At 40.6% G+C, this 26,595-nt stretch overlaps 1 protein-coding gene across 2 annotated transcripts in view; it reads right to left on the reverse strand.

Annotated features, from left to right (window-relative positions):
• Positions 1–15,783, reverse strand: part of PPP3R1 (protein phosphatase 3 regulatory subunit B, alpha) — a 63,289-nt gene extending 47,506 nt beyond the window's left edge. Inside the window, exon 1 of one of the 2 annotated variants that reach the window (XM_082642596.1) lies at positions 15,415–15,783. In XM_082642596.1, coding sequence (XP_082498722.1) covers positions 15,415–15,417 — 3 coding nt within the window. In that variant the 5' untranslated portion in view covers positions 15,418–15,783. Of the gene's footprint in view, positions 1–9,743; positions 9,836–15,414 lie in introns of those variants that run through there. The other variant, XM_082642595.1, reaches the window with a different exon arrangement.
• Positions 15,784–26,595: the final 10,812 nt, after the last annotated feature.

Consider the following 26,595-nt stretch of genomic DNA (forward strand, 5'->3'; position numbering starts at 1 on the left):
CCAATTTTTTAGTTGGGCTGTCTTTTTATTGTTTAGTTTTAAGAATTTGTTATATATTCTGGGTAGAAGTATCTTATCAGATCTACGATTTTGGTTATGGTAAACTTGGTACAGAAAATATTTGTGCTAATGAGGCTGACAACACGGGGTGACAGCTATGTATTGGTGAGGGAAGAGGTACAGTATAACATCAGAAGCCAGATATAATTCTCACTGCCAATGTTCCCATCAAAAATCTGCCACTTTTGTTCAGAGTACCAAATAAAATATTGATGAGGCTGTTTTTAGTACTATAAGGCCTATGCTCTGGTGATATAAAGTAAGCTAGCCAGCTAATAAAAACTCAGCTGCCTGAATAAGGAATTTGGTCTTTTTTGTGGTATGCAAAAAACATGAAAAACACAATGAGATCTAAGAAAGAACTTGCTATGAGACTTGTAAGAAAGTTTTTCCCCTCTAATAAAGAGAATTTGAGGAAGTGTTCCCTGCTCTTCTTCAGCCAGATGGTAGTGTCAAATTATGACAGCCCTCTCCTGACATGCAGAGCTCTAAAGTACACTGGACTTATGTCTCTGATGAAACTGATGAACTGCTAAACTACCCTGTAACTGTCTGGCTCTGGGCTTCTTATTCTGTGAAATAATACATTCCTTATTATTTAGGCCACTTTTAGATGGGAGGATACTGTTACTTGTAATCCAAAACATTCTGATACATTTTCTACTTTGTCAATAAACACATTACTGGACAGAGCTATACAGAAATTAGAATGAAGTGATTATGAAAGCTAGATCTGCCTAGAACACTACATACTAGTTTTCAGTAGTTTGATTTTTAAAAACGTAAACAGTATTTTGCACTTTATCAAACATCTTAGGTACTAACTTACCCAATACTCACCAGAACTCTAAATCAGGCAGTCTTGTGGCTATTTTACAGATATATATATATAATCCTCCAGTATAGGTCTTCCAATTCTATATCCCATGTGTGTTCTACCACATCATAGTATGTCTCATAGTATCAAATATAATGCATTAAAAGCAATATAATCGATAAACCATAATGGAAAAGAATATGAAAATAGTATGTCTATATGAGTAGTATAACTGAGTCACTTTGTTGTGCAGCAGAGAGTGGCACAACACTGTAAATCAACTGCACTTCAAAAAAAAGCACCATAATCCACAACAAAGTGATTGCAGTATTCTTTCAGCACTTAAGTAACAGCCTGACATTATACAACTCTATGAGATGAGTAATGTGACTAAAACGAATAATAAAATATCCAAAGAGCTGCTACATGTTAAGTTTAAACTGGTCAAGCAGAGTGATCAGAAGAAATCTAGCACCTTCTAATAGCTCTACTGAAGCACTTACATTGTATTAAAATTTTTCCCTCTACATGCCTGACTCAATCTATGCTGTGAAGTCTTTGGGGCTATTTATTTTTTCCTGACATCTCTGCACCTAACACTATGTTTGATATACGTAGTATGTTTGCTAAATTAAGAAATCAAAGATTTAGAGTCTCAGTCCCCCTTTACCAGCTGTTCTAGAATACATCTAGAAAATGTTAAGATAAATCAGTTTAAGTGGACAAAATTAAACGTTCTTTATAAATTTTGAGTGTTATTTATGAAAAAGTTTGCTTACCATTTAACAAATGAAAGTAACACTCTCACATATAACTGACACTTTACTCGGATATGTAAAAAGAATCTTAAAGCATAAAAGAGTCCTATAACTTTTAGAATCAACAGCAATTTCCTTTTTGGTAACTTTCCCATTGTGCCTAACACACTTGTGCTTTCTGTTTATTCACAGGACTTTCAAAGACCTCCCTATCCCTAGACGACAGATATAACTAATTCAGTTGCACCTCAGCTTCCCAAGCCACCAGGACAAGTGCCTACCTACCCATCCTGCATTAACATTTACATTCCATGAGAGATACTACACAGGGAACTGGCTTTACCAAGATGAATAAAAATGCATGCTCTGCCCATGGCTTGGTAGAGGAGGCAATGAAACACAATGAAATATGGGGTGTACTATAACGACAGTTACTTACAAATGGCCACTGATTGCCTGGAGGAGCTGGGAAACGCAACTGGGACAGGATCTTGATGCTTGCCAGACAGAGAAAGCAAGCGGAAGGACATTCAGGTGGGGGAAAAAAAGTACATACAAAGGCACCAATAAGTGAAAAATGATGAGGCATTTGAGAACCAAGTAGTTTGACTTGGTTATAGCATAAGCCTGGCTAGAAATAAGGATCAGAACATGAGTGCCATGAAAAGGAGTTTAAATGTTTAATTCTGAAGATAGGTCACTGACTTTTAAATCAGGTAGTGACACTAGATTTCCTTTTCAGAAGAAAAATGAGTGGCAGTATGGAAGACAGAATGAAGAACTTGGAGGTAAAAAGAGCAAAGCCTCAAATAGGCTACAGAAATAGTCCAGGTGAGAAATAAATGAAACTGCAATGAGGCCAGTGGCAGCGGGGATAAAGAAGAATTTGATTCAAGAGATATTTGGGGATCTAAATGACAGGACACACTTACCATAACATGATACTTATGTTCCTGAAAAATCTCCATGTTCTTAAAACTACACATTAAAACAAACAGTCGCACATTAAAAATAACATGGCTTAAGGAAAAGAGTTGGAAGCAAGACACTCAAAACCTGTGCAACTCTGTAACCAGAGTATTAACAAAACCAACAAGAATCCTAATAAGCATATTAACATAGTTAAAGATGTGCTAAGTAACTAATAAGCCTGGCACTTTCTAAAGGCACAGCTCAAACAAAGTACAGCTGTCCCTCAGTATTCACAGGAATTGCTTCCAGGACCTGCCACAGACACCAAAGTCCGCAGATGCTCCAGCCCCATAGTCGGCCCTCAGTATCCGCAGTTCGCGTCTGCAGGTTCAACCAACCCCCACGCTCACAGTACTGTAGTTATTGAAAACAATTCGCGTGTTAAGTAAGTAGACACACGTAGTTCAAACCCACGTTGTTTGAGGATCAAATGTAATAGAAAAAAGTGTAAAGGGTATTTGAAGCTAAGTTACAGAAACAAAGAAAAAATGCACAAACATCTGGGGGAAATGTGCAATAAATTCTTTCAACACAGATAAATGGCCAAAATCAGTCAAGAGGAAGAATGTGGTATATGGATAGAGTAGACAGAACTCTATTCTTCAGTAGCTTGCTGCTTTCAGCTGTGTTAGTGTATTTTAGATTCAGCTGCCACTGCTTACGGCAGGAAACATTAATATGCTGGGAACGTTGTTAAGTATGTTTTCCTCTTTATGGACAGTATGTGAGCCAGACTGGAATGCCTCAAAAGTCCCTCGAGTGAGTGACTAAGCCTCCCACCGCCAAACCAGGTCAGGAGGTGTTCTGTGTCATACTTTTAGTACAGACTGTAACTGATGATTGCTTTAGGTAGTGGCGAAGGGGAGTAAAACGTATACACCAGGTTTCCAGATAGGAGTAAATGGACAGATACTGTTTCCATTAAGAAAAATTAGGGAATAATGAAGCATGAATATGAAGATAATATAATGCATGTGGTTTTTGTTACGTTGAGTCTGAGGCGTCTTACAGACAACCTTATTTAGATAAATATCAAGTAAGCAGTTAGAACTCTGGACTAGAGAAGAAGAGAATGATGTGGGCTGAAAATATGAATCATCAGTACATAGAAGATGATGAAACTTTGAGAATAAACAAAGAATTCATGCATTTACTCAATTCACTCATTCAATAAATATTTATATAACATATACGAGCCTACACTGGCAGTTAGGGGTGTATGGAAGAACAAGACAGCCATGATGCCCACTCCCACAGAACTCACATTATATCATGGGGAGTCAGAAAACAGCCAAACACCTATAGGGCTAATTAATCATGTGCTACAAAGACATAAAGTTACTAAAAGAGTATAACAGAGGAACATGGCCTGACCTGGCATGGGGGTGGGAGGCTCAGTCACTTACTTGAAGGACTTTTGAGGCATTCCAAACATAGTCCATGCAAAAGGCTCTGAGAGTAGAATAAACAGATGGAAGAACAAACATAGCGTAAAATACTGAATAATTGTAAGGTTTCAGAGGCTATAGTATAGAGAGAAAGCAGAACATGGTGGAAGAAGCTGAAGTAAACAGCAAGTAGAACGAATGAAGTCTACAGGCTATGCTAAGGATTTAGTCTCTACAATGTATGAGATCTTAAATGGGAAAGTGATACAATCATATTTAAGAGGGCCCTGGACCAAAGCCAGATGAGAGGCAAGCAACGAAGATCAAAAGTGGTCAGAGAGGCAGAGGAGCCACTAGAAGAAAACGTTACAAAAGCCAGAAGAGGAGAGAAGTTGAAGAGTTCCCTACAAGGCCCAACATAACCAAGAAGTCAAGTAAGAAGAACGAAGAACCAAATACATTTAATGAGTGATCTCCAGACACTCTCTACTGTCACCACTATCTCAGGTGCTGTGATTCCCATTTTACACATGTACTAAACAAGGTCTAGAGAGTTTATAGCATTTGTTCAAGGTCACTTAGCTAGAAAATGGCAGAACCAGAATCTAAAGTCAAATCTTCCCAGCTCCCAACCTCATGCTGATAATTAGAAGAGGACTGCCAACATAGTAAGTTTCAGTGAAATGCAGATGCGTAATCATTCTGGACCAGCGCTGTCTAACAGACATTAATGCAATGCTGGAAATCTTCTATATCTGCGCTAATGCAGTAACTACTAGCCACAAGCAGCTACTGAGCACTTGAAACGTAGATATTGTGAAGAACTGAATTCACAATTTTATTTCATTTTAATTCATTTAAATTAAAGTTTAAATAGCCACATGTAGCTAGCAGCTACTGAACTGGACATCACAGATCTAGACTGTAGCAGACTGAAAAACAAGAAAATAAGCAAATACAGATGAGTCAAAAGTATCACGGTAAAGAATGACAGCTAGACAGGAAGGCAGAGCTGAAGTATACCTGTTCATTCATAAATTCACTATTTGAGAAAGATTACTATGAGCTAGTTTATAATTCATGAAATTCTATTTATTAAGAAAACAGTTGCAACATGAGCACACACAAAATCACAGATTTCCCTTATTTACCTATTAGCACTTGTTTTTCCTGACATGCTAATTTTCATTAAAGATTACCTTATAAGCAAATAATTAAAGATTGCCTTACAAGCTGGCATGCAATAAGCTGGATGCCAACTTACTGCATGCCTATAATAGGAGGTTGCTTGTGGCACTGCACTCAGGAGCATATGAAAGAAAACCATCCCTGAAACTAGATAAAGTACAAATAAATAAAAGTGCTAACAGGGGCCTCCCTGGTGGCGCAGTGGTTGAGAGTCCGCCTGCCGATGCAGGGGATACGGGTTCGTGCCCCGGTCTGGGAGGATCCCATATGCCGCGGAGTGGCTGGGCCCGTGAGCCATGGCCGCTGGGCCTGCGCATCCGGAGCCTGTGCTCCGCAACGGGGAAGGCCACAACAGTGAGAGGCCCGCATACCGCAAAAAGAAAAAAAAAAAAAAAAAAAAAAAAAAAAAAAAAGTGCTAACAGACAGCTCTAACAATGCCAATGGTAAAGGTCTGACTCTTTTTGTAGGTGCCTGTGCTTCACACTCTCATCCCTAGGTTTTAAACTGCATACTTAATTCTTTTTTTTAATTAATAAATGTATGTATGTATGTATGTTTGGCTGCATTGGGCCTTCGTTGTTGCACGCGGGCTTCCTCTAGCTACGGCGAGCGGGGGCTGCTCTTCATTGCGGTGCGCGGGCTCTAGGCGCACGGGCTTCAGTAGCTGTGGCATGCAGGCTCAGTAGTTGTGGCTCGTGGGCTCTAGAGCACAGGCTCAGTAGTTGTAGCGCACGGGCTTAGCTGCTCCGTGGCATGTGGGATCTTCCCGGACCAGGGCTTGAACCTGCGTCCCCTGCATTGGCAGGCGGATTCTTAACCACTGTGTCACCAGGGAAGTCCTGCGTACCTAATTCTAACATACAAGTAAAAATGAATTCTCTGTATTGTTCACAAAAGTCAAGAGAGACCTGGCTAGAGCACAGATGAATTTAATAATGCTCCCAGAACACAAGTCAAAGTGCTATCTCACAGAAACGTTTTCTGGGATAGCAATGGGGCTACCATGTGGCCCTCCTGATGATACTGGTAAGAAAGGGCTTTAACTAACAAAACAACACTCTGAGAAACTAATCTATAAGAACCTATGACTTGCTGAATTACCTGTGCTAAACTTTAAAGGATTTCCTATAGAAATCTTCAAATGTTTTAAATATTTTTATAGTACAAGACTATAAAAACCAAAGACAAACCCAGAAACATTAATTAGTCACATTTCATTTCAAAATTTCATTCCTGCACCAGATCTATACATTAGCTATAATTACTGTCAACCCATGACCACAAAGTGGATATGGGAGTCCAAGGAAAAATCAGGAAAGGGAGAAAGTGAATATGGACTGTTGAATAAAAAACTTATTTGGAAGGGCAAAAGTGAGGAAGAAATTTTAATCTGGAAAGCTTGAAATAAAATAGATGCTTTCTCCACTACACTTCAGAGATCATTTTCTCTTTTTAATTTAAAAATTTGTTATCTATGTTGTTAATAAGGTGCTAAGTGGAAAAATAAGTACAACAAATGTTCTAGTAAAACAGTATTTTCCCTAGAGTAATTTCATAAAAATATTGACATAGTTCAGACCCTAGCTGAAGTACCAACCTCAACCATTATGAAATTGCTAACTAATTTAAAAAATTATGCTGAGTTGTTTTTGACTCAATGTTTACATTTCAAAGATGGTTCAAAACCTTGGAATAAAACTGCCTGTAATTTGTAAACTAGAGCATGACATCATTAAAAATCTCTTTAAGTCTGACCTTTGTAATCTTACTTAATAAAAGCTAAATTATAAAAAATTAATAAATCTACATACTGGCATAGCTTAAAAAAAAAAGGATGGGGGGAACACACCAAAAAAAACTTCTTGGAAGAATATACAAGAAACTTAACAATGATCAACACAAGGAGAATGGATGGCCAGGAAAGACTTTCCATTGTATACCTTTCAGTGTGGTATTATTTTTATTATTTTTTTTTTTTGCGGTACGCGGGCCTCTCACTGTTGTGGCCTCTCCCGTTGCGGAGCACAGGCTCCGGACGCGCAGGCTCAGCGGCCATGGCTCACGGGCCCAGCCGCTCCGCGGCATGCGGGATCCTCCCGGACTGGGGCACGAACCCGTGTCCCCTGCATCGGCAGGCGGACTCTCAACCACTGAGCCACCAGGGAAGCCCCAGTGTGGTATTATTTTTTAAGCAAATGTATTGTGTGTTTAGAACTTTAAAAAAGTTTTAAGAGTATTAATCTTCAACTAGATGTTCCCCTTACCATAAAACCTGAACTCAGAAAACAGTTCCTTTTAGAACTATGTAATTTGATCAGAAATTACTAATGCAAAGACTGACAAAGTATTAAGCTCTTTTCTTGTTAAAACTCCTGTTTCCTAGATTAATTTCCTAAGTCCTGGGTCCACCTACTATTGAATAAGGTTTACTTAATACCCTGTTAACCGCCTATCAGATCTTTCAAAATCTATATTATAATCGTTTTCCACACTACTCACCCTCAACCTCACCTCATTCACCTCAGCCGCAGTCTCAACTTCAGCAGATGATCTTGCCTCAAACTACCCCCAGTTGCTGAGGTGATTTTAGGTCACCTAGTTTGAACTCCATTATTAAAACATACCTGTCGTCATGGCCTACTCTCCTCACCTTGTTTTTTCCCCTCTTTTTTGATGTCCCTCCTTTCCTTTTACCCATCTTCTTTCTACCACTTCTAAGGCTCATTCCACTAATCATCCTCTTCCTCACAGATCCCTCTCCCTGCTTCTCTTCTAACTCTAAAGAATACTGACATTGGGACTTTCCTGGTGGCTCAGTGGTTAAGAATCCGCCTGCCAATGCAGGGGACACAGGTTTGAGCCCTGGTCCAGGAAGATCCCACATGCCACGGAGCAACAAAGTCCGTGTGCCACAAATACTGAGCCTGCGCTCTAGAGCCCGCGAGCCACAACTACTGAGCTTGCGTACCACAACTACTGAAGCCCATGTGCCTAGAGCCCGTGCTCTGCAACAAGAGAAGCCACCGCAATGAGAAGCCCGTGCACCGCATTGAAGAGTAGCCCCCCTCGCCGCAACTAGAGAAAGCCCGTGCGCAGCAACGAAGACCCAACGCGGACAAAAAATAAAAATAAAACTACTGACATCGGGCTTCCCCGGTGGCGCAGTGGTTGAGAGTCCGCCTGCCGATGCAGGGGACGCGGGTTCGTGCCCCGGTCCGGGAAGATCCCACATGCCGCGGAGCAGCTGGGCCCGTAAGCCATGGCCGCTGAGCCTGCGCGTCCGGAGCCTGTGCTCCGCAACGGGAGAGGACACAACAGTGAGAGGCCCGCGTACTGCAAAAAAAAAAAAAAAAAACCTGACATCTCCTATCCTGCAAAGAATTTACCTCAACTGTAAACCACTAGAGTTAACTTTTCTTTGTCCATTTTTCCATAAATGTCTCAAAACTGACGCTCACTGCCTCCACTGTCTCATCAGCACTTACTCCTTTATTCTACTTATTTGTCCATATATTCCTTCTTCAAACGCTACTTAATTATCTATCATATATCAAGTATTTGGAATATAACAATGAAAAGACAAAGACAAGGCCTCTGCATTCTCAATTTACATTTCTTTGCAATTTTATTTTCATTACCTAGGGCTTAATTGAAGTTGCTGTCTCAGAGATTTTGACCTCTATAATAGTTTTTATCTCCTTCTCTCCCATGTTAATGGATGAGAAAAATCTCTCTTCTTGTCTAAGGAGACTCATATACCCTCCTACCTCCCTGGGGCCCTCAAACTATTAAGAATTCCATCTTTTCTCTTTGAGTCTTCAACTGCTCCCTCCTTCCTGGCTTGTTTCCTTAACCCCCAAAATAAATTCTTCCTCAAACCTAAATTTTCTAACTTTCATCATCTCTCCTAGTCAAAGCATTAAAGAACAGTCTATACTCAATCTCTGGCTACCCATTTATTACTCAATTCACAGCATCCTGGCTTTCCTTGCTACCAGTACAAAATGGTGTTTTTCTGTACTATTGCCAAAGTCACCAGAACTCTTCTGATCCCTCCAAAAGACACTTTTTTTTTTTTTAAGGGAACCCTAGTACACTGTTAGTGGGAATGTAAATTGGTACAGTCACTATTTATTTATTTATTTATTTATTTGGCGGCATTGGGTCTTTGTTGCTGCGCATGGGCTTTCTCTAGTTGCGGAGAGCGGGGGCTACTCTTTGTTGCGGTGTGTGGGCTTCTCGCTGCCGTGTCTTCTCTTGATGCGGAGCACCGGCTCTAGATGTGCGGGCTCTGTAGTTGTGGTGCACGGGCTTAGTTGCTCCGTGGCATGTGGGATCTTCCTGGACCAGGGCTCGAATCCGTGTCCCCTGCATTGGCAGGCAGATTCTTAACCACTGTGCCACCAGGGAAGTCCCCAAAAGACACTTTTCAGTTCTTCTCTTTCCTGATCTCTGCAAAATCTAGACACTGCTGACTCCTTCAAATATGCCATCACTCAGCTAATTTTCCAACTACCTATTTATTCTCAGACAACACTGACAGGTTCCTCATCTCCTACCTGCCTCTTAAATGCAGTGTTCTTTAGTGTTTGTCCTCTTCTCTTATCACTTTATATTCTTTCTCTATGGGATTTCATTCAGCTTCATGGCTTCAATTAACTACCTAGAACAAATATACACAACACTCAGATCTTTAAGATAAGCCCAGATTTCTCTTCCAGATCCAGATATAGCCAATTATCTGTTGGTCATATCCACCTAGGTGTCCCATAACTACTTTATTTATTTATTTTATATAAACTTTTTTATTTTTATTTTTGGCTGCGTTGGGTCTCCGTTGGTGCACGCGGGCTTTCTCCAGCTGCGGCGAGCGGGGGCCACTCCTGCTGCGGAGCACGGGCTCCAGGCGCGCAGGCCTCAGCAGTCGTGGCGCACGGGCCTAGCTGCTCCACCGCACGTAGGACCCTCCCGGACCAGGGCCCGAACCCGTGTCCTCCGCATTGGCAGGCGGACTCCCAATCACTGCGCAACCAGGGAAGTCCCCCCATGACTACTTTAAATTCACCATGTCCCAGGTAGAAATCATCACCACCCCTAAATCTACTTCTCCTGTATCCCCTAGACAGAGAGTGTGCATTTCTAACAAGGTTCCAGATGATGCTGATGCTGCTAGTTCAGGATCCATATTCTGAGAATCACTGCTCAAACATATGCTGCCTCTTCCTACCTCCAGGCTGTCAGGTTCCTCCTGCTATCTCCTAGACCATGATATCTATACAGCAGGCACTGTTAATATTTCACAACACTCTGTCTTATTGAACTTAGACTCTTGCAACATAGCATTCTAAGCATTAATTACCAAATGATAAGAGAAGACTAGAGATGAAACAACAGTCAACCCAGAAAGCTGGATGTTTCTTGAGGGCGGAATAGCATTCTAGTGTATCCCTCGAATCAAATCTTACCCAAGTACATAGGCTCTTGATAAATATTTGCTGAGTGGATGGCAGTATTATCTATCCAGTCACCCAAGCCAGAAGCCACAGCAAGATTCACCCCTTCCTTCCCCATAATCCAAGTCACCAAGTCCTATCTTCTGCCTCCTAAATGTGCCTCATACATGGTCCCTCCTCTCCATCTGCACTGTTATTACGTTCTTTCAGGTCCTTATTATCTCACTTTACAGTAATAATTTTTTAATTGGTCCCCATGTCTACATTCAGCTATCCTATTTTATCCACATGACCATAAGACTGATCTCTCTAAAACAGTACATGAGATGATGTCATTCTCCTGCTTAAAAACAATAACTTCCCACAGGCTTTAAGGAAAAAAATATTAATTCCTTCATGGGAGATGCAAACCCTTCTAGGATCCCGCATCAATCTACCTGACCACCCTCTCTCTCCATTCCACCCTACCCCCCTACCCTCCAGCCATGCTGAACTGGCTTATATATTCATGCCTCAGTGGCTTTAAACATAAAGCTTTCTACCTAGAGTGTCTTTCCCACTGGCTAAATATTCATCCTTTTAAGCCTCAGCTCAGGCACCATCTCTTCCATGAAGCTTTCTTTGAGTGACATTCATTCATCTCTCCATCCAATCCCCACCTCAGTTTGGATTACACCTCTCCCCTGCCATGTGCTCTTACAACACCCCATGTTTAGTTTGTTAATAGCACATATCACACTGCATAATAATTGTCTTGTTCACCTAGTTGATTAAGTTTCTTGGAAACTATAATTATGTCTTCTGTTTGTATAGTCAATGCTAGGTATATTAACAGACACTCAACTAAAATTTAAATAAATACATTCCATGCTATTCTCTAAACAGTGGCTCTCAAAATTTAGCATAGATCAGAACTACCCAGAGTTACATAAATCTAGACTGCTTGGCCCCAGCCCCGGAGTTACAGACTCAGCTGGTTCAGGGTGGGCCCTAACAGGTTCCCAGATGATGCTGATGCTGTCCAGGAATCACATTTTGAGTGTCAGTGCTCCAAATCTATGTTGTCTCTTCCTAGCTCCAGGATTTAGAGTCTTTTCCTAGCTACCTCCGGCTCTGCCTACTGCAATGCTAATCTTTTTAGACCCAGCTCAATTGTCATCTCCTTCATAAAACTTCCCCTAATCCCAAAAGAAACTGATTTTGCTCTTTCCTCAATTTCTGTCCAGCTTTGTGTATATTATTCATATGGTAACATGCTAACTTTCTTTCACACCCATTGGCAGTTGTCTCATGTTCTCTACTTAAATGAAGGGAGGAAACCTGCCTTAATCATTTTGATATCCTCCACAACCTGGCACAGTAACCAGTGAAATGCAGATGAAACCTACAAGTATCTGTTCATCTGAAGGAATCCCTGCAGACTGCCCCGACTCTGGGCCCACGGTCTGTCTGACTCGCTTAATCCTCCTGGCCCAAGCTGACTTCTTACACTGCCTTGTACTTTTGCTTGCCTTACAACCTACGACAGATGCCTGAGCCTCCCACACTTGTCTGTCCCTCTCTCATTGCTGACTGACCCTTAGTCAGCTTCTTTACCTTGTACTCTGAACCCTTTTATTTTCTTAACCACTATGGGACATAGTAAATGGAGAAATTTTCTCTTTATGATTGACCTGAATTTTAATTCTGCTGGCCATAAGGCAGGTTGCTTGGTTTTTTCTGAAGTAGCCTTTCTTGGTCAGAGAATCCAAACTAAAATATGCTGGGTACAACTCCAAGTGCAGTTACTGTAGACAGCAATAAATGTGTTCTAGGTTCTGTTTACAGATGGTGGAGATAACTGTAATACAAAGTTTAAAAACACAAAAAAGGTCACTTATGAAATGTAAGGTTGGCCTAAGAAACAAAACTTAAAAGAATAGCTAATTATTTATGCACTATGTTCATATATGCATCCAAAACAAAATTTGTATTACCTATTCCAACGAAAAAGAGATACCAAAAAACCTGGTCATATTTCTGAGTTACACTAATGACACAGTAAAAACTACATCTGTTACATAAAAAGTTCACTGTTTCTAAAAATGCCCCTACAAAATTTACTCCTTCAAAAATTACTGAGAGACTGTTTTCAATCACACCGATCTAAACATTCTACTTGATTATTTTATTCTTATTTTACCTCTGTGTGTCAGTAACACTGAAGTACTCTATCTAAAACTACACATACCTACCTAGAGAAAATATTGTGATGATATATTTATTTCAATAAATAAACATCCATTTATTTATTTAATCATAGACAACTGACCATTAATGGTTCAAGAAAAATTCTTTGGAGCTCAGTACTCACATTTTTATATGCATATGCATAATTTTCAGCCCACCTGCTCAACAGTTTAATAAGACCCAAATAGAGATGAAGGGATATAACAGGAAAAAAAGAAGTAGGCTACTTTTAAGGTAGCAAGTAAAATTAATACCTGTCAAAAGAGATTCTTAATAGGCTCAATTCAATCTCTAAGCCTTTTTACTTTCCCCTTACTTGAATTAATCACTGATATTCAGAAATTAAAATCTGTTGACAAAAATGTATGTCCATAATACTCAGTAAAAGTTATAAAGATTTTCCAAAGGGAATGAAAGTTTTCAGAACTGTATGCCCAATTAACAAGATAAATGAACCAGATCACTCCAAAGTCCAATTTATTTGAATTAATCAATATTCCATATGGCAGAGTTGAGCTACAATCCTGACACTTTCGAACCAGTGCTATATTCAGCAGACCAACATAAAATCCTAAAAGTTGAGGGGCCACTGTCACAACAAATTATGTCCTGAAATGTTATTGAGAGGACTGCAGGAAAAAAAGCCAAGAGTGAATCAGAAAATAAATACTAAAAAGGAAACTGTAAAGAAGAGAGAAATAATGACCTGGAAGAAAAAAATCTCATACGGTGATTTTAAAAATATTTTTGAAAAATAAGGAAACACTGAGTATCAGGAAGATAAATTTAAGACCTAAAAGAGAATTTTCAAAATTCAGCCTATTGTTCAAGAAAAAAAAAACTATTTGGAAAGCAGATCATTCTGCTATACACTGCATAAACAACAAGACTAGGTCACTGTTCCTCAAAACGTATCATTTATAAATAGAGGTAAAAACACTGGACAAAGATCTTCAAGATCTGGACCTTCAGGTAAAATACATGTATAAAGAAGTTGTATTAAAGCACTAAAGTTCAATTCATAACTCCAAAAGAATATGCAAAAAAAAAAAAAAAAAAAAGGCTGCAGTATGAATGGCTCCGCTCTAACTTGTTTTCTGTAAGTCTCGAAAAGCCTAAGTTTTGACTCTGAAGGCCAAAATCGTCTCTGAGCTGCCTCCAAAGTTGGCAGGGTAAAACTTCCTCTACATATCAAAACCACTAATCATTTATTAAGTCTGCTCCTAATCTGAATTTTAAGGACACTAATAGGTGCACTTAATCATTTGTCCTGTTTTAAATAAAAGCTGACTTACTTGACTAATGTCACTTTCTTCCCCCCCAATCACACAAATTGATCCCAAGTTGCAGTCCACAGAATTTCTCTCTTCACTCACCCACCGCTCTATTTTGAAATGCTTAAATTCTACATACAAGGTGAAATAAATGCAATTACAAGGTGCAAGACATTACGCCAAGCAATCCGTCGAAAAATCTTCGGACAACTGTTTAAAGACTTATAGAAAAAGCCTAACGACCAAATCACCTGTTCGGATATCTGATACAGATGAAAAAGCACTGCAAACTTTTTCTACTATGCATGCAATTCTTGATTACAAAGAGGAAACTGCACCGGCTAGCCGGAGCGAGAAAACCGGTAGGGTAACAGGCTAAAAGGGCGTCGTTGATTTCTTGGCTACAGTGACAGAGGCGGGAGACACACCCCTAGCGTCGGTCGGAAACACTACAGCAATGAATTCTACCTAGGGATTAATGTGAGGCTAAGGAAAGACAAATTTAAATCGCCATGATTCAAAAACAGCACAAGAGAGACTTACGAAGGTAACAAAGAAAACGAAAAACCCTTGGCAGTAAGTAAGCACTAAAAAACAAGTATCTCCGTTTATCACAAACCAAGTTTAGACTTGTTTTCTTGAATCTACACCTTAGACCTCTCCGGTTCGCCACTGCTGAGTAAAGCAGCAGCGAAAAACAACCAAAAAACAAAAAACCTCGTACGTTTGCAAACAGCAGTGAAATAAACACGAACTGGAGAGGGGGAAGTAAGGCAGGATTCCTTCCAAGGCTCGCTGCTTGAAAACAGAGTATGAGTGGGAGAAAGAGCAGCCCTGGAGAGAAAGTGGGTCTTATATAAAGGGCCATTTGCCACACATGATTTCCATAGGATTCCGGAATCTCCCCGAACTTGAGAGAGTGAGTCTGGGGGTGAGGGGGGGCTCCACGTGGAAGAGGGTCCGGGGAAAGGGAAGGCAGGCCGATCTGAGGACTGTCCGGAGCGGACGGCCCAGGCAGCAGGGGGTCGAGGCCGGGGCGGAATCCCGGGGGCGCGGGGGGGGGGTGCGGAGGGGCGCCCCGCGGAGGCCTGGGGGCGGGCGGCGGGGCCCCGCCGTGCTGTCAATAGGCCGCCCGCCGCCCCCGGGCCGCTGGGGCTCTCTCGGGTCTCTCGAATTTTCCACCGGGGGAAGCCGCCCCGGGGCGTCCGGACTCGCCCCCGCCCCTGGAAGCGGCGGGCGGGGAGCGATGGTGCGTGGGGAAGCCAAAGGCTCACCATTTTGCTGGGCGGTCGGCGGCTCGCTCGCGCGAAGGAGTGTCGGCGCTCAGACTGGCTCCCGCAGGAAGCTGCGGCGGCGGCGGCCCAACTACGGTCGGCTGGGGCGGCTGCGGCCCTCGGGACGCCCGCGGGGGAGGGGGTGCGGGCTGGGGGAGGGGAGGCGGCGCAGCGGGGACCGCGCCGGCCGGGTGACTGGGCACGCGGGATCGGGCAGGGAGAAGAGAAATTAAGGTCGAGATTCAGAGAAGGAGAGCGCGGGAGGAGAGACGGCGAGAAGGGGGAGAGACAGAAACGGGGGGGAAAGGGGGCCAGGAGGCTCGGGGGCTGCAGCCTCGCGCTCGTGCTCGCGCCCGCGCAGGAGCCGTAACGGACTCACTGCAGTGGCTCGCGCTGACCCGCAACCTCAAGGCACGAAAAAGGGGGAGGGAGGGACAGGGAGGGGAAAGCTGAGCGCAGCGGCGCGCTGGGCGGAGGGCGGGGGCGCGCGCGGAGCCGGCAGCGGAGGCGGGGCTTCTGCGAGCGCCGCACATCCGGGAACCCGCGCGCCGGCTCGGCGGCGGCCGCCGTGGCGGCGCTCTGGCGAGCTCTGGTTGGGGAGCTCGGAGCGCGCCGACCACGTTCGCCCCTCCGCCGGTCGCCCCCTGCGTGCGGGGCGGGGGGAGCGCGGGGGCGGGGGCGCGGACGCTGGTGACGTCGTGTGGCGGAGCCCTTCCTGTCATGTGGCTGCAGGCGGGCGGGGTGGGAGGGTGAAGGGGGAGAGGCAGGGCCGGGAGGAGAAGGAGGAAATACGAGGGTGCCCCGGGAGGGAGGAAATGCGAGGGGTGCGCGAGCACTGGGCGAAGGGAGCCCTGGACCCTGGAGTGGGAGCCTCGTCGGGGAGGAGGAGCAGATGAGCGGCCTTAAGGTCGGAACCACCCAGGATCCTCACAAAAAAAAAAAAAAAAAAAAAAAAAAGACAATCCCGGCCCCGGGACTAGAGGGAATCAGTTTGCACTCGAAGACAGGTATCTTTGCACCAGTGTGATGGCTTGGACCCCCTACAGAATGCATGTCGCATCTAGATAGTTGTCACCCCGGCGCAGCACCCGCAGTCCCACACTCCAGTATGGGTTGGCAGTCAGGAGCCGGGTTGGAAAGACAGGAGAAGAGCCAGAGTTGGCCGCAGCTTGAGGCGCGGGGAGTCACAGGACAACCGTGTAGACGGGCTGCTTCCCACTGCCGCAAAGCCCTTGTCACCCAGCTCTGGATTTTCCTTAAACCCTCCAGGCTACCTTTTGACGCGGGGAGGCAGTGTTTGTTTTGGAAAAACGCTATAAAACAGATTGACCACTTGTCCCTTTAGTCGTGCTGTATCCACTGTGGTGGCAATTACCATTCCCGGCAAATTCAGACAGCGGTGGGAAATGGAGTCCAGAAAAGCATAAGGAGGAAAGTTATGAAAAAGCTGCCAGGAGAGGTGTGATAAAGATAATGAAGAAAACATTTTGCAAGAGTTTTAACCACTTAACTCCTTTTCAAGTCTGGATAATCTCGTGCGTGTGTGTGTGTGAGTGAAAGAGAGCAAGAGATGTTTACTGAGTGGTCAGAAACTCCTTATCGACAAATCCTTTTGAGTAGTTTTATAAAAAGCTATAGTGTTTTTAAAGGCAGTCTGTTAAAGCTCCTTACGTGAGTTTTATTCTTATGCGCTGTGATAAGCACTCATCTTTTGTAACAGAAGCCCAGTGATGTGCGCTAGGTTTCCCCACCCCCGTTTCTATAAGAACTACTTTGTTTCCGTGTCAGAATAAATAAGGAAAAGTAACTTTTATGACAAGCTGTATCACACAGTGAATGTATCAAGGAAAGGCCAAGAAATTGACCCTGTTTCTTCCACTGTTTAATCTAAGAGTGTTGACTTACATATATTGCTATTTAGATTCTAAAATGTATTCCAAAACAGGGGGAAATCCCTAAGGCAAATTGTCATTTACGTTTTCTAGGTATATTATTTTTAATTAGTTTTTCATCGTATAATTAAGACAGGCTCATTTTTTTTAAAGTGCAATATTTTAAGCATTCCTCCCCCTCAGCTCCACCTCTCAGAGATAATATAATCACTGTAACTGCGTTTGTGTGTGTGCGTGTGTGTCCCTCAGACACATTTAGTAAAAATCAAATTTATCATTTTGACTGAGGATTAAATACTAAGAAGGAATTTGAGCTATATGGGATGCAGTAGGTTTAGAGTAACCCATAATTTTGTCATGATTTGAGCCAATTCAGAGTATAATCATTTAACATATCTATTGTGAACCTAAATCAGGAATTCAGGAGCTCAGCACTGTGAAAGGTTGGTTAGCCTCTGTGACTGATGAAAGCAAGAGACACAAGGCCAGTTCACTTGTTTCTTCCCATCCTGCAAATGTACCAGAGTTCACCACTTGCATTCTCCCAGCTTTGTGTATACTGCATAAAATACAGACACGTAGCAGGTAGCATCTCTGACACTGAAACAAATTATTCGGAATCCATTAAGAGAGGTAAATCCAAAATGCACCTTTAATATCCATGTTTTTCCCCTGAGATCAAAAAAGAAAGTATGATAAATAATCACTCTCCTTTTTGTCATTTTCCACTAAGACAACAGGTACCAAATAGCCCTGCCAAAAATGCACATGTTTTTAAATAATTAGAAAAGTGAAGAGGCAAAGACATATCTAATAAGTGGATTGTTATTCCTAGAAAACTGAGCAACCAAAAGATGATTCTTGGGAAGTATTACGGAGGTGAGTTGGAAGGAGAGACACTTAAGATAGAGTTACCAGTTACAAGAATGGTAACAGCTAGGCATGCAGTAATGAGACGTACCAATGGTGGACAAAGGAAGGGGTCAGTAGGAAAGTCATGGAGTAAAAATGGACTGACTATGCAACTTAGCGGATGTAGGGAACAAGGAGAGGGAGAAATATAAGATGACTAGTTTTAGTTTGGATAACAGGAAATAGTGTTACCATTGAGAGAAACAGAGAAGTCAGGAGGAGTTTGATTGCTGAGTAAAAGAGATGAGATTGGATTTTAAAATGCTAAATTGGTGTTGCTGGTGAGATATCTTTGTGGAAGCACCCAAGTAGATAGAAGCTGGAGGTGCAGGGTAGAAAGGGAGAGAGATGTGGGAATCAACTGAAAAACAGAGATTGCAATTGAAATCTTCAAATGTCCCCTTACTTAGTGATAAGAAAAAGGACCCCAAGATGGTAATAAAGCTGCTAAGTAGAAAAATTTTTTTTTAAGTTTTAAGGAAGAGAGAGAGTAATGTTTGCAGTCATATTTGACCACAGCAGCTTTAGGCTTCAGTACTTCCATGGTTATCTTTAAGAAGTTAGATATGTCACAGGTAATTTTATCCAGGTCATTGTAACATCCAGAAATCTGCCTAATAATAAAGGTCTGATTGCTGTTATTTACTTATATATCGTATATAAGAGTGGCAGAGGAGCTAAATTACCATTTCTGTAGTTGTTTAAGACATTCCAGTGCAGTATTACCCCAAAATACCCACTTTCATTCATGATTATATTGACTAATGTCAACGAGAAACCACATTTTATTTTACACGTGTACATGGGAAGAAAATGCCAATTGAAAAAGAGACTCAATTAAAACGATTTATCAGTAATGTCTGTTCCTTTTTAGTACAAATCTGTTAACATACATTTAGAGGAAACGTCTGCCTCTCCTCCTAGATAAAATATATATGTCCCAGCTCAAGAAGCCAAGATTTAAGAATATTTTGTACCTTTCTGCCACCTAGTTTCACACACAATTCTCTTTGCTGTGGGCACCAAGGTTGCATGGGGAAGAAATCACCTTCCTTCCCAGAATCCCTTTTTATACTGAGAAGAAAGCAGGGATGCCAGCTAGCCCCCTGCTCCAAGGTGTGGTTGAGCAAAGGTTCCTTGGCACCTGAGATGGCAGGGAAGTGGCTAGTTCCCCTCTTGCTAAGCAGCAGAGGTATGAGCCAAGGATTCTGAGTTCCATCTGGGAAACTCATTTCTCCATAGAAACCATTTCACAAAGAGTTCTATAAACAATGGCCTTCTTACAAAAGCCTACTTAAATTATAATGTAGCTGAAACTCTGTATTTGCTATTAAAAACACAAGGATAGAAAACAGTGCTGTTAAAAATATATAGCTTTATGAATTAATGAGTTTAAGAGAAATGTATACCAAGTGCTGGATGGAATTTTCTTTTTAATTTTAAGCATAACTACTTTTTAAATTATGGAGCGTATGCAACTTTTCTAATTCCCGTAAAGAGAATTAATAATATTGAATCTGTTCAAAATAAAATCTTCTCTATCATTTACTTTTCAGATGAAATCCAGATTAGAAATATTTCTTAATTAGGAAAAGTTTCCAAAAATTATGTGGTAAATTGGCTATATAAGTTATTCCCGTATTATATACTGGACGAAAAAGAAAAGGGGGTGAAGGAGCTTCCTGAGATTTATTCCTGAACCTCTTAAATCCACCTCTAATTCCATGTGCTGAACAAAAAATCTACAGTGTTTTTAAAGGCAATATGTTAACACGTTTTACATGATGCACTTTATTATATTTCTATACTGATTATTTTTCTATATGATAAGTACATTACAATTGAGTAATTATCTGCATAAAGATGACAGTTGAAACCATGAGAAAGAGGACAGAAATCAGAAAGCATAGAAGCAATAGGGCCAGACCAAGGGCAGAACCAAAGATAACATCTACATTTAAGTGACTGAAAGAGAAAGAAGCGACAGAAAAGAAAATGGACTAGGCAGAAGGGCAGGAGACCCAGCAAGGATGCTCAGGAAGCCGAAGGAGAGGGGTTCAAGAGAAAGGGGTGGTCCAGCAGTGTAGTCAAAGAGGACCAAGACAGATGGAGTAGCGCAGGCAATTGGTTTACATTCATACATATCCATTGAGACGTCCTAGAGTGTGTCTTGAAATAGTTTTTCTGAATTAGAATTCTTACTTATTTCTTTGCTCTCTTACACATAAAAATGAGGACCAAGAAAAAGCCATTTATTTCGACTCTGATAGTATTTCCATTTTACTAGGTTACGAAGAGTATGTACCTTATAGCATTTACCTAAACAGTATTTACCTAAACATAACAGAAAATATGATTTAAATGAAAAACAGATATAACACTAGAGAAAACCTGTTTGTCATACTTGTTAACTCTCATATATACTGGCACACTCACATTATCCCCACATGCTCCACACAAGACAATGTGTAGCACTAGAGTGAGACCCTACTTCTAATCCCACCTCTGGCTCCAGTCCACTTCTGAATGAATTATGAATTTTCCATTTATGAATTTTGGATAGTTGTTTAAATCTAAGTCTGTGTTGTGTAGTGTGGTAGCCTCCAGCCACTTGTGGCTGTTTACATTTAAGTTAATTAAAATTGAATAAAATTAAAATTCAGTTCTTCTGTCTCATTAGCTACATTTCAAGTGCTTGATAGCTGTATATCTAATGGCTATCATGTTGGCCATCACAAAAAGTCCTATCGAACAGCACTCATCGAAGTCCTTTACCTGAAAATATTCATCACCAACCAGTAAATAATGTTTGTTTATTAGGAGGGTTAGCAAATTTCAAATGCAAGTTAATTGAAACTAGCTTAGGTGCCCTTGGCATTTGAACAAACATGTAATAGACACACACACACACACACACACACACACACACACACACACAAAACAGAAAAGTATATCTGAACAAATGAAAATGTACTAATCTCAGGAAAAAACCTGCAATGTGAATATATTAGAAAGAGAGAGAGAGACTGAAAAATTAAAAATTTAAAGATTATTGTCAGTACTTTTACTGACAAAAAATGCATATATTCTATATTAAAATGTTTAATGTAGCTTTTTCAACATCTAACTGTATTGCAAACAAACATAATAAAAAGTTTTAAGTTATAAAAATATTTTTAACAACTGCATAGACTTAATAGTTAATTTACTTTGTTTTCATTAAAGACGTTTTTAAAATTTATTTATTTATTTATTTTTGGCTGAGTTGGGTCTTTGTTGCTGCGTGTGGGCTTTCTCTAGTTGTGGCAAGAGGGGGCTACACTTCATTGCGGTGCGCGGGCTTCTCATTGGGGTGGCTTCTCTTGTTGCAGATCACGGGCTCTAGGCACGTGGGCTTCAGTAGTTGTGGCACATGGGCTCAGTAGTTGTGGCTCATGAGCTCAGTAGTTGTGGCTCACGGGTTCTAGAGTGCAGGCTCAGTGGTTGTGGCGCATGAGCTTAGTTGCTCCGCGGCATGTGGGATCTTCCCGACCAGGGCTCGAACCTGTGTCTCCTGCACTGGCAGGCAGATTCTTAACCACTGTGCCACCAGGGAAGCCCAAAAGAGTTTTATTTTTTACTGTAATCTGGTCTCCATATTTTACCCACAGCATTAATACAGATTTCAGGTAGCAATCAGGACACTATAGAGAAGTTTTAAAATGCAAAGCGAATGTATAAGGGATAAAGTATGAAACCTGTCATCTCACAGAGATTTCTAAGAGATCTTTAGTAAATAAGGAATCAGGGTTTCAATTTTATATTCCATCTAAAAATAACATTCCTTAGTGCTGAATCAGGACTTTGAGCATACAGCATACTGAATCCTCTTCTTTCAATGATCACGGTTTTTCTCAGGGCATTTTCAAGGTAGGCCTTGGCTTCCAAAGGAAAGGAAAGGAGTAAACTGGCAAAACAAGATTGCTTTGGCATAGAATATCCATTCACTGACCTAACCCAGCTGATATATGAAAAGGTAGGCACACGAGCATCAGGCTAAGCCCTAGAAAAGGGAACAGTGTTTTGCAGATTATAACCCACAGATACTAGGGATTACTCATTTTAGGCAGATCTCAGAAGTGCCCCCAGACTTCTCTTGGGAGTGAGGAGGCAATGCAATGCCACTGCAGTGCCATTGAGGGAAAACCATGCCCTTACGGCATGGTAAACCATACCTGGGGCATAGCTTAGGATGGCATTTTCTAGACAGATGTGTGGAGAGTGGGGAACTCTGAAGCTCAATACGAGGCATTAGTGACCTGTCCTTTACCTCCATTGTTTCCACTAGAAGGAACTACTCTGAACGTTCCACTTTTGAGCAAGCCTGGTTCTCTCTTTTGAGTAACACTGGACCCTGGGTAATTGTTTAGTGACATAAATGGAAGAGCTTAATTCGAAAGGGCGCTTGAGGGAAAACCATTGGATCAGTAACATGGTTATTATGGAAAATGTTTTACATACAGAAAATTACAAAAAAGAAAAATCATCTGTAATCATGTTAGCAGGAGATATCATTATTTATATTTGGATGTGTATCCAATCTTTTTTCTATGTATATACACAGGAAAAAAATTATGTATATATAGTATATAAATGTATATAATATATAAGTATATATATGTTAAAAATTGGGACCTACTGTCTTATATTTTTCTACTTACTATTTTGGAAATGTTTCCCACACCTATACATATTCTTCAAGAATGTGATTTTTAATTTTTGTATATTCAATAATGTTAATGTATGCCATAATTTATTTAATGATTCCTATAACTTAATTTTGATTTTGGTTGTTTTCAGTTTTTCCTATTACAGACAACAGTATATTAAACATTTTTGTAAATCTTTGTGCACATCTCTGATTGTTTTTTAGGATACATTCATAGTAGTGGAATTATAGAACCAAAGGGTATAAACATTTTAAAGGTTTTGTATCATATATATATAGAGAGAGAGAGACAGAGTCTCAGATTACTCTCAAGAAAGTTTGTACCCATTGTAGACTCCCACCAGCAGTGCACATTTCTCAGCAACTGTACAAACTATGTATTGAGATTTCTTTTAAATGTAGGTTTTTAAAAAACTGGCACCTTATCATAATTTGCATTTCTTAGTTTACTGGTAATATTGAACATTTTTCTTAAGTTTTGATCTTTTAACTCAACTGCTGAAAATATATTCCTGTGACATACCTGTTCATTGCTCACTTTTCTTGGGGAAATTTGTCATTTTTAGTGATTTATAAAAATTTTTTGTATGTGAAGGATATGATCCCCTTATCATGTGTTAGGATGATTTCCCCCAAGCTTGTAGTTTGAATTTTGATTCTATTTGTGGCATTTTTAAAGACTATTTTTCCATTCTGCATATGGGGGGCGAAATAACATATGGATGACAATTAAAAAGTTCATACCTTTAATATATAAATATCCTTCTAGTTAAGTAAGAACTTTTTTCATATAATTAATCTATCTCTCCTATGCTGAACATTATAGAATATATATTCAATGGTTAAACTGGAAGGTAGACTATCTAGTAAATTACCAACCACTATTTACTTACAGAGTATGTGTTAAAGCTGACTTGACGGTGGCTACTTACTCTGTTTTCTATTGAATAGAGAAGCCAATTCATTCAAAACTTCATTTGACCTTAAAGGGAAGCAAAACTGATCTGTCAATCATATTCTTCAGTGAAGAAGAAAGTAACGTATGAAAATGTTGCATCAAAGCCACGTAATGAACCATGCAACCAAAAATTAAATCTTCAGAGACTGAAAACAGCTGAAGATACCTTCTGAAATTGTCAATGACCTAGGGTCAACTGTGTGCATTATTTTGTCATAATTTTGTAACAGTTGCACACATAGCCTATACAATGTATATGGTTATAAAATGGTATGTGTGATACACATTACTTTACATTTTTTCTCTATCAAGTACATACACTACTCAAAAAATTACACAAAAATGTATATCATATTTTTCTTTCTCTCCATGGTATCCTAAGTAAGGTAAATTACAGAAAATTAAACCAGCCTATTATTTGTACATAAATGTAACTGCAACATAGTTCCTCTACATTTACATTCTATGAATACATGAACACAATCTGCTTCAACAAAAGAAACGTCATAACTAAATACAGTCATAAGCCCAAGATCCATTCTGGGTAGTTAATTCGCATTCTGTTTTTCTGCTGGAATGGGTTCTTCCTTGTGCAATATTTTAAATTAGAAATACCTTTTGGGGACTTCCCTAGTGCTCCAGTGGTTAAGAATCCTCCTTCCAATGCAGGGGACGTGGGTTCAATCCCTGGTCGGGGAACTAAGATCCCACATACCGGGGGGCAACTAATCTCTAAAGCCCACGCGCCACAACTAGAGAGAAGCCCACGCACCCCAACGAAAGATCCTGCGTGCCACAACTAAGACCCAATGCAGGCAAATAAATAAATAAATAAAAATTTTTAAAAAGCAATATCTTTTTTATTAAAAAAGAGTTGACTAGTTATATCAGTTTTCCTTGTAATGATTAATTTATCATAGAAATTCATTTTTTCAGGGCAAACTGGTTGGAACAAAAATTTGAATTTTTCACTAGCATATTGTCTATAATGCTGTTCTTCCAGAAAATGTAAGAGTAACCAAAAAGGCATATTTTAAAGAAATAAAAATATACAATATAATGTTGTAAATTAAGAATATTCAGTAAATGAACCATGCCTGCATATTCAAGATTGTATCATTAAAACTGAGTATGCTTTTTAAAAAGTAATTTCCTCTTTTGAAAAGAATTTATAAACATATATGAGATACAAAGCATTTATAATACTATAAATAGAACTTGTTCCGTAAAATTGGCAAATTGCACTAGTGTTAAAATTCTCAAGGTCATAGCTTGAAATTGCAGTGTAGATATATTTTATGCATTTTGTCAGATTGGGGAAGTTGACTGTATTTCTAGGAAAGTTTTTTTTTTTAAGTAGTTATGTATTTAGTATTTTATTTATTTATTTTTGGCTGTGTTGGGTCTTCGTTTCTGTGCGAGGGCTTTCGCTAGTTGTGGCGAGCGGGGGCCACTCTTCATCACGGTGCGCGGGCCTCTCACTATCGCGGCCTCTCTTGTTGCGGAGCGCAGGCTCAGTAGTTGTGGCTCACGGGCCTAGTTGCTCCGCGGCATGTGGGATCTTCCCAGACCAGGGCTCGAACCCATGTCCCCTGCATTGGCAGGCAGATTCTCAACCACTGCGCCACCAGGGAAGCCCCCTAGGGAAGTGTTTTAATTAAAAATTTGTATATTTTTGAGTAAGGCTGAAATGTTTGGTAAATAAGTTTCGTCCAGTGATTCTGTTTTCCGTGATTTTAAAGAGCATCTTCAGGTCATCATAAAATCAGATAACATTCTCTTAACCACTCTGAGTGACAAATCAAAAAGAAGAGAGATGTTATCATACAGGCAGATCACCTTTGCCCAGAAGCAATTGAGTTTCAGGGCCCATTCCACCTTAGACACAAATTTTGTCAATGATGATTGTACTTAGTCTCAATTAGCTTTTTGCATTTTTTTTCTTAAATAGCTGCTCATATTAGTTCCAAGACACTACTATAATCATTAATTACTTCTTCTCAGCAGACAAGACTCTCTCTTTCACTATCAAAGCATTTACAATTAGCAGGATCTTTGTCCTTTCCCAGTGTCAGCATCAGTAGCCTTAGAAGCACAGTTTGCCAAGAAACAAAAGGACTCTGCAAAAGGCAATGGGGAACAGTGAAGAGTAATAGAAGGAGGAAACAATAGAGCCTCCGGTCCAGCATAACAACTGCATCCAGGTCCATCCAGAAATCCAGATTCTAACTGTACTCTTCCTGTTCACCACCCCTCCTTTCTCGCCCCTACGCTAATCTCAAGCTCTGAGCTTTGATATCCTCACCTTACACTCTCTTCCAACCCACACTCAGTCCCTGGGTCTCCCCATTTCCTTGTTTCCTTTTATGGGATTCTATGAAACACTAAAATTAGCAATTAGAATGTATCCACCCAAGAGCCAAAGGATGGTTTTATTTGCAGAAAGCAGGTTACAGAAAGTTCTTTAAAATTGATTGCGATGTCTAAATGCTGGGGAAATACTTGGCTATGACTGAACAGAACCTGTCCGTCATGCAGCTGAATAAATTGCAAAGTAAGAGCACAATCCACCATGATATATTTTAATCTGCTATTCACTACAAAACAATCTTGATGCTATAGAAGAAAGACTTTCTTCTAACAGAGAAGTCTGAAACCTTATGGTCCTTTTAAACTGTGACTTTATCTCTCATTTTTACCTTTTCTAAGTT

The sequence above is a fragment of the Mesoplodon mirus genome (assembly GCF_964341445.2).
Source record: "Mesoplodon mirus genome assembly, chromosome: 14".
NCBI lineage: Eukaryota > Metazoa > Chordata > Mammalia > Artiodactyla > Ziphiidae > Mesoplodon > Mesoplodon mirus.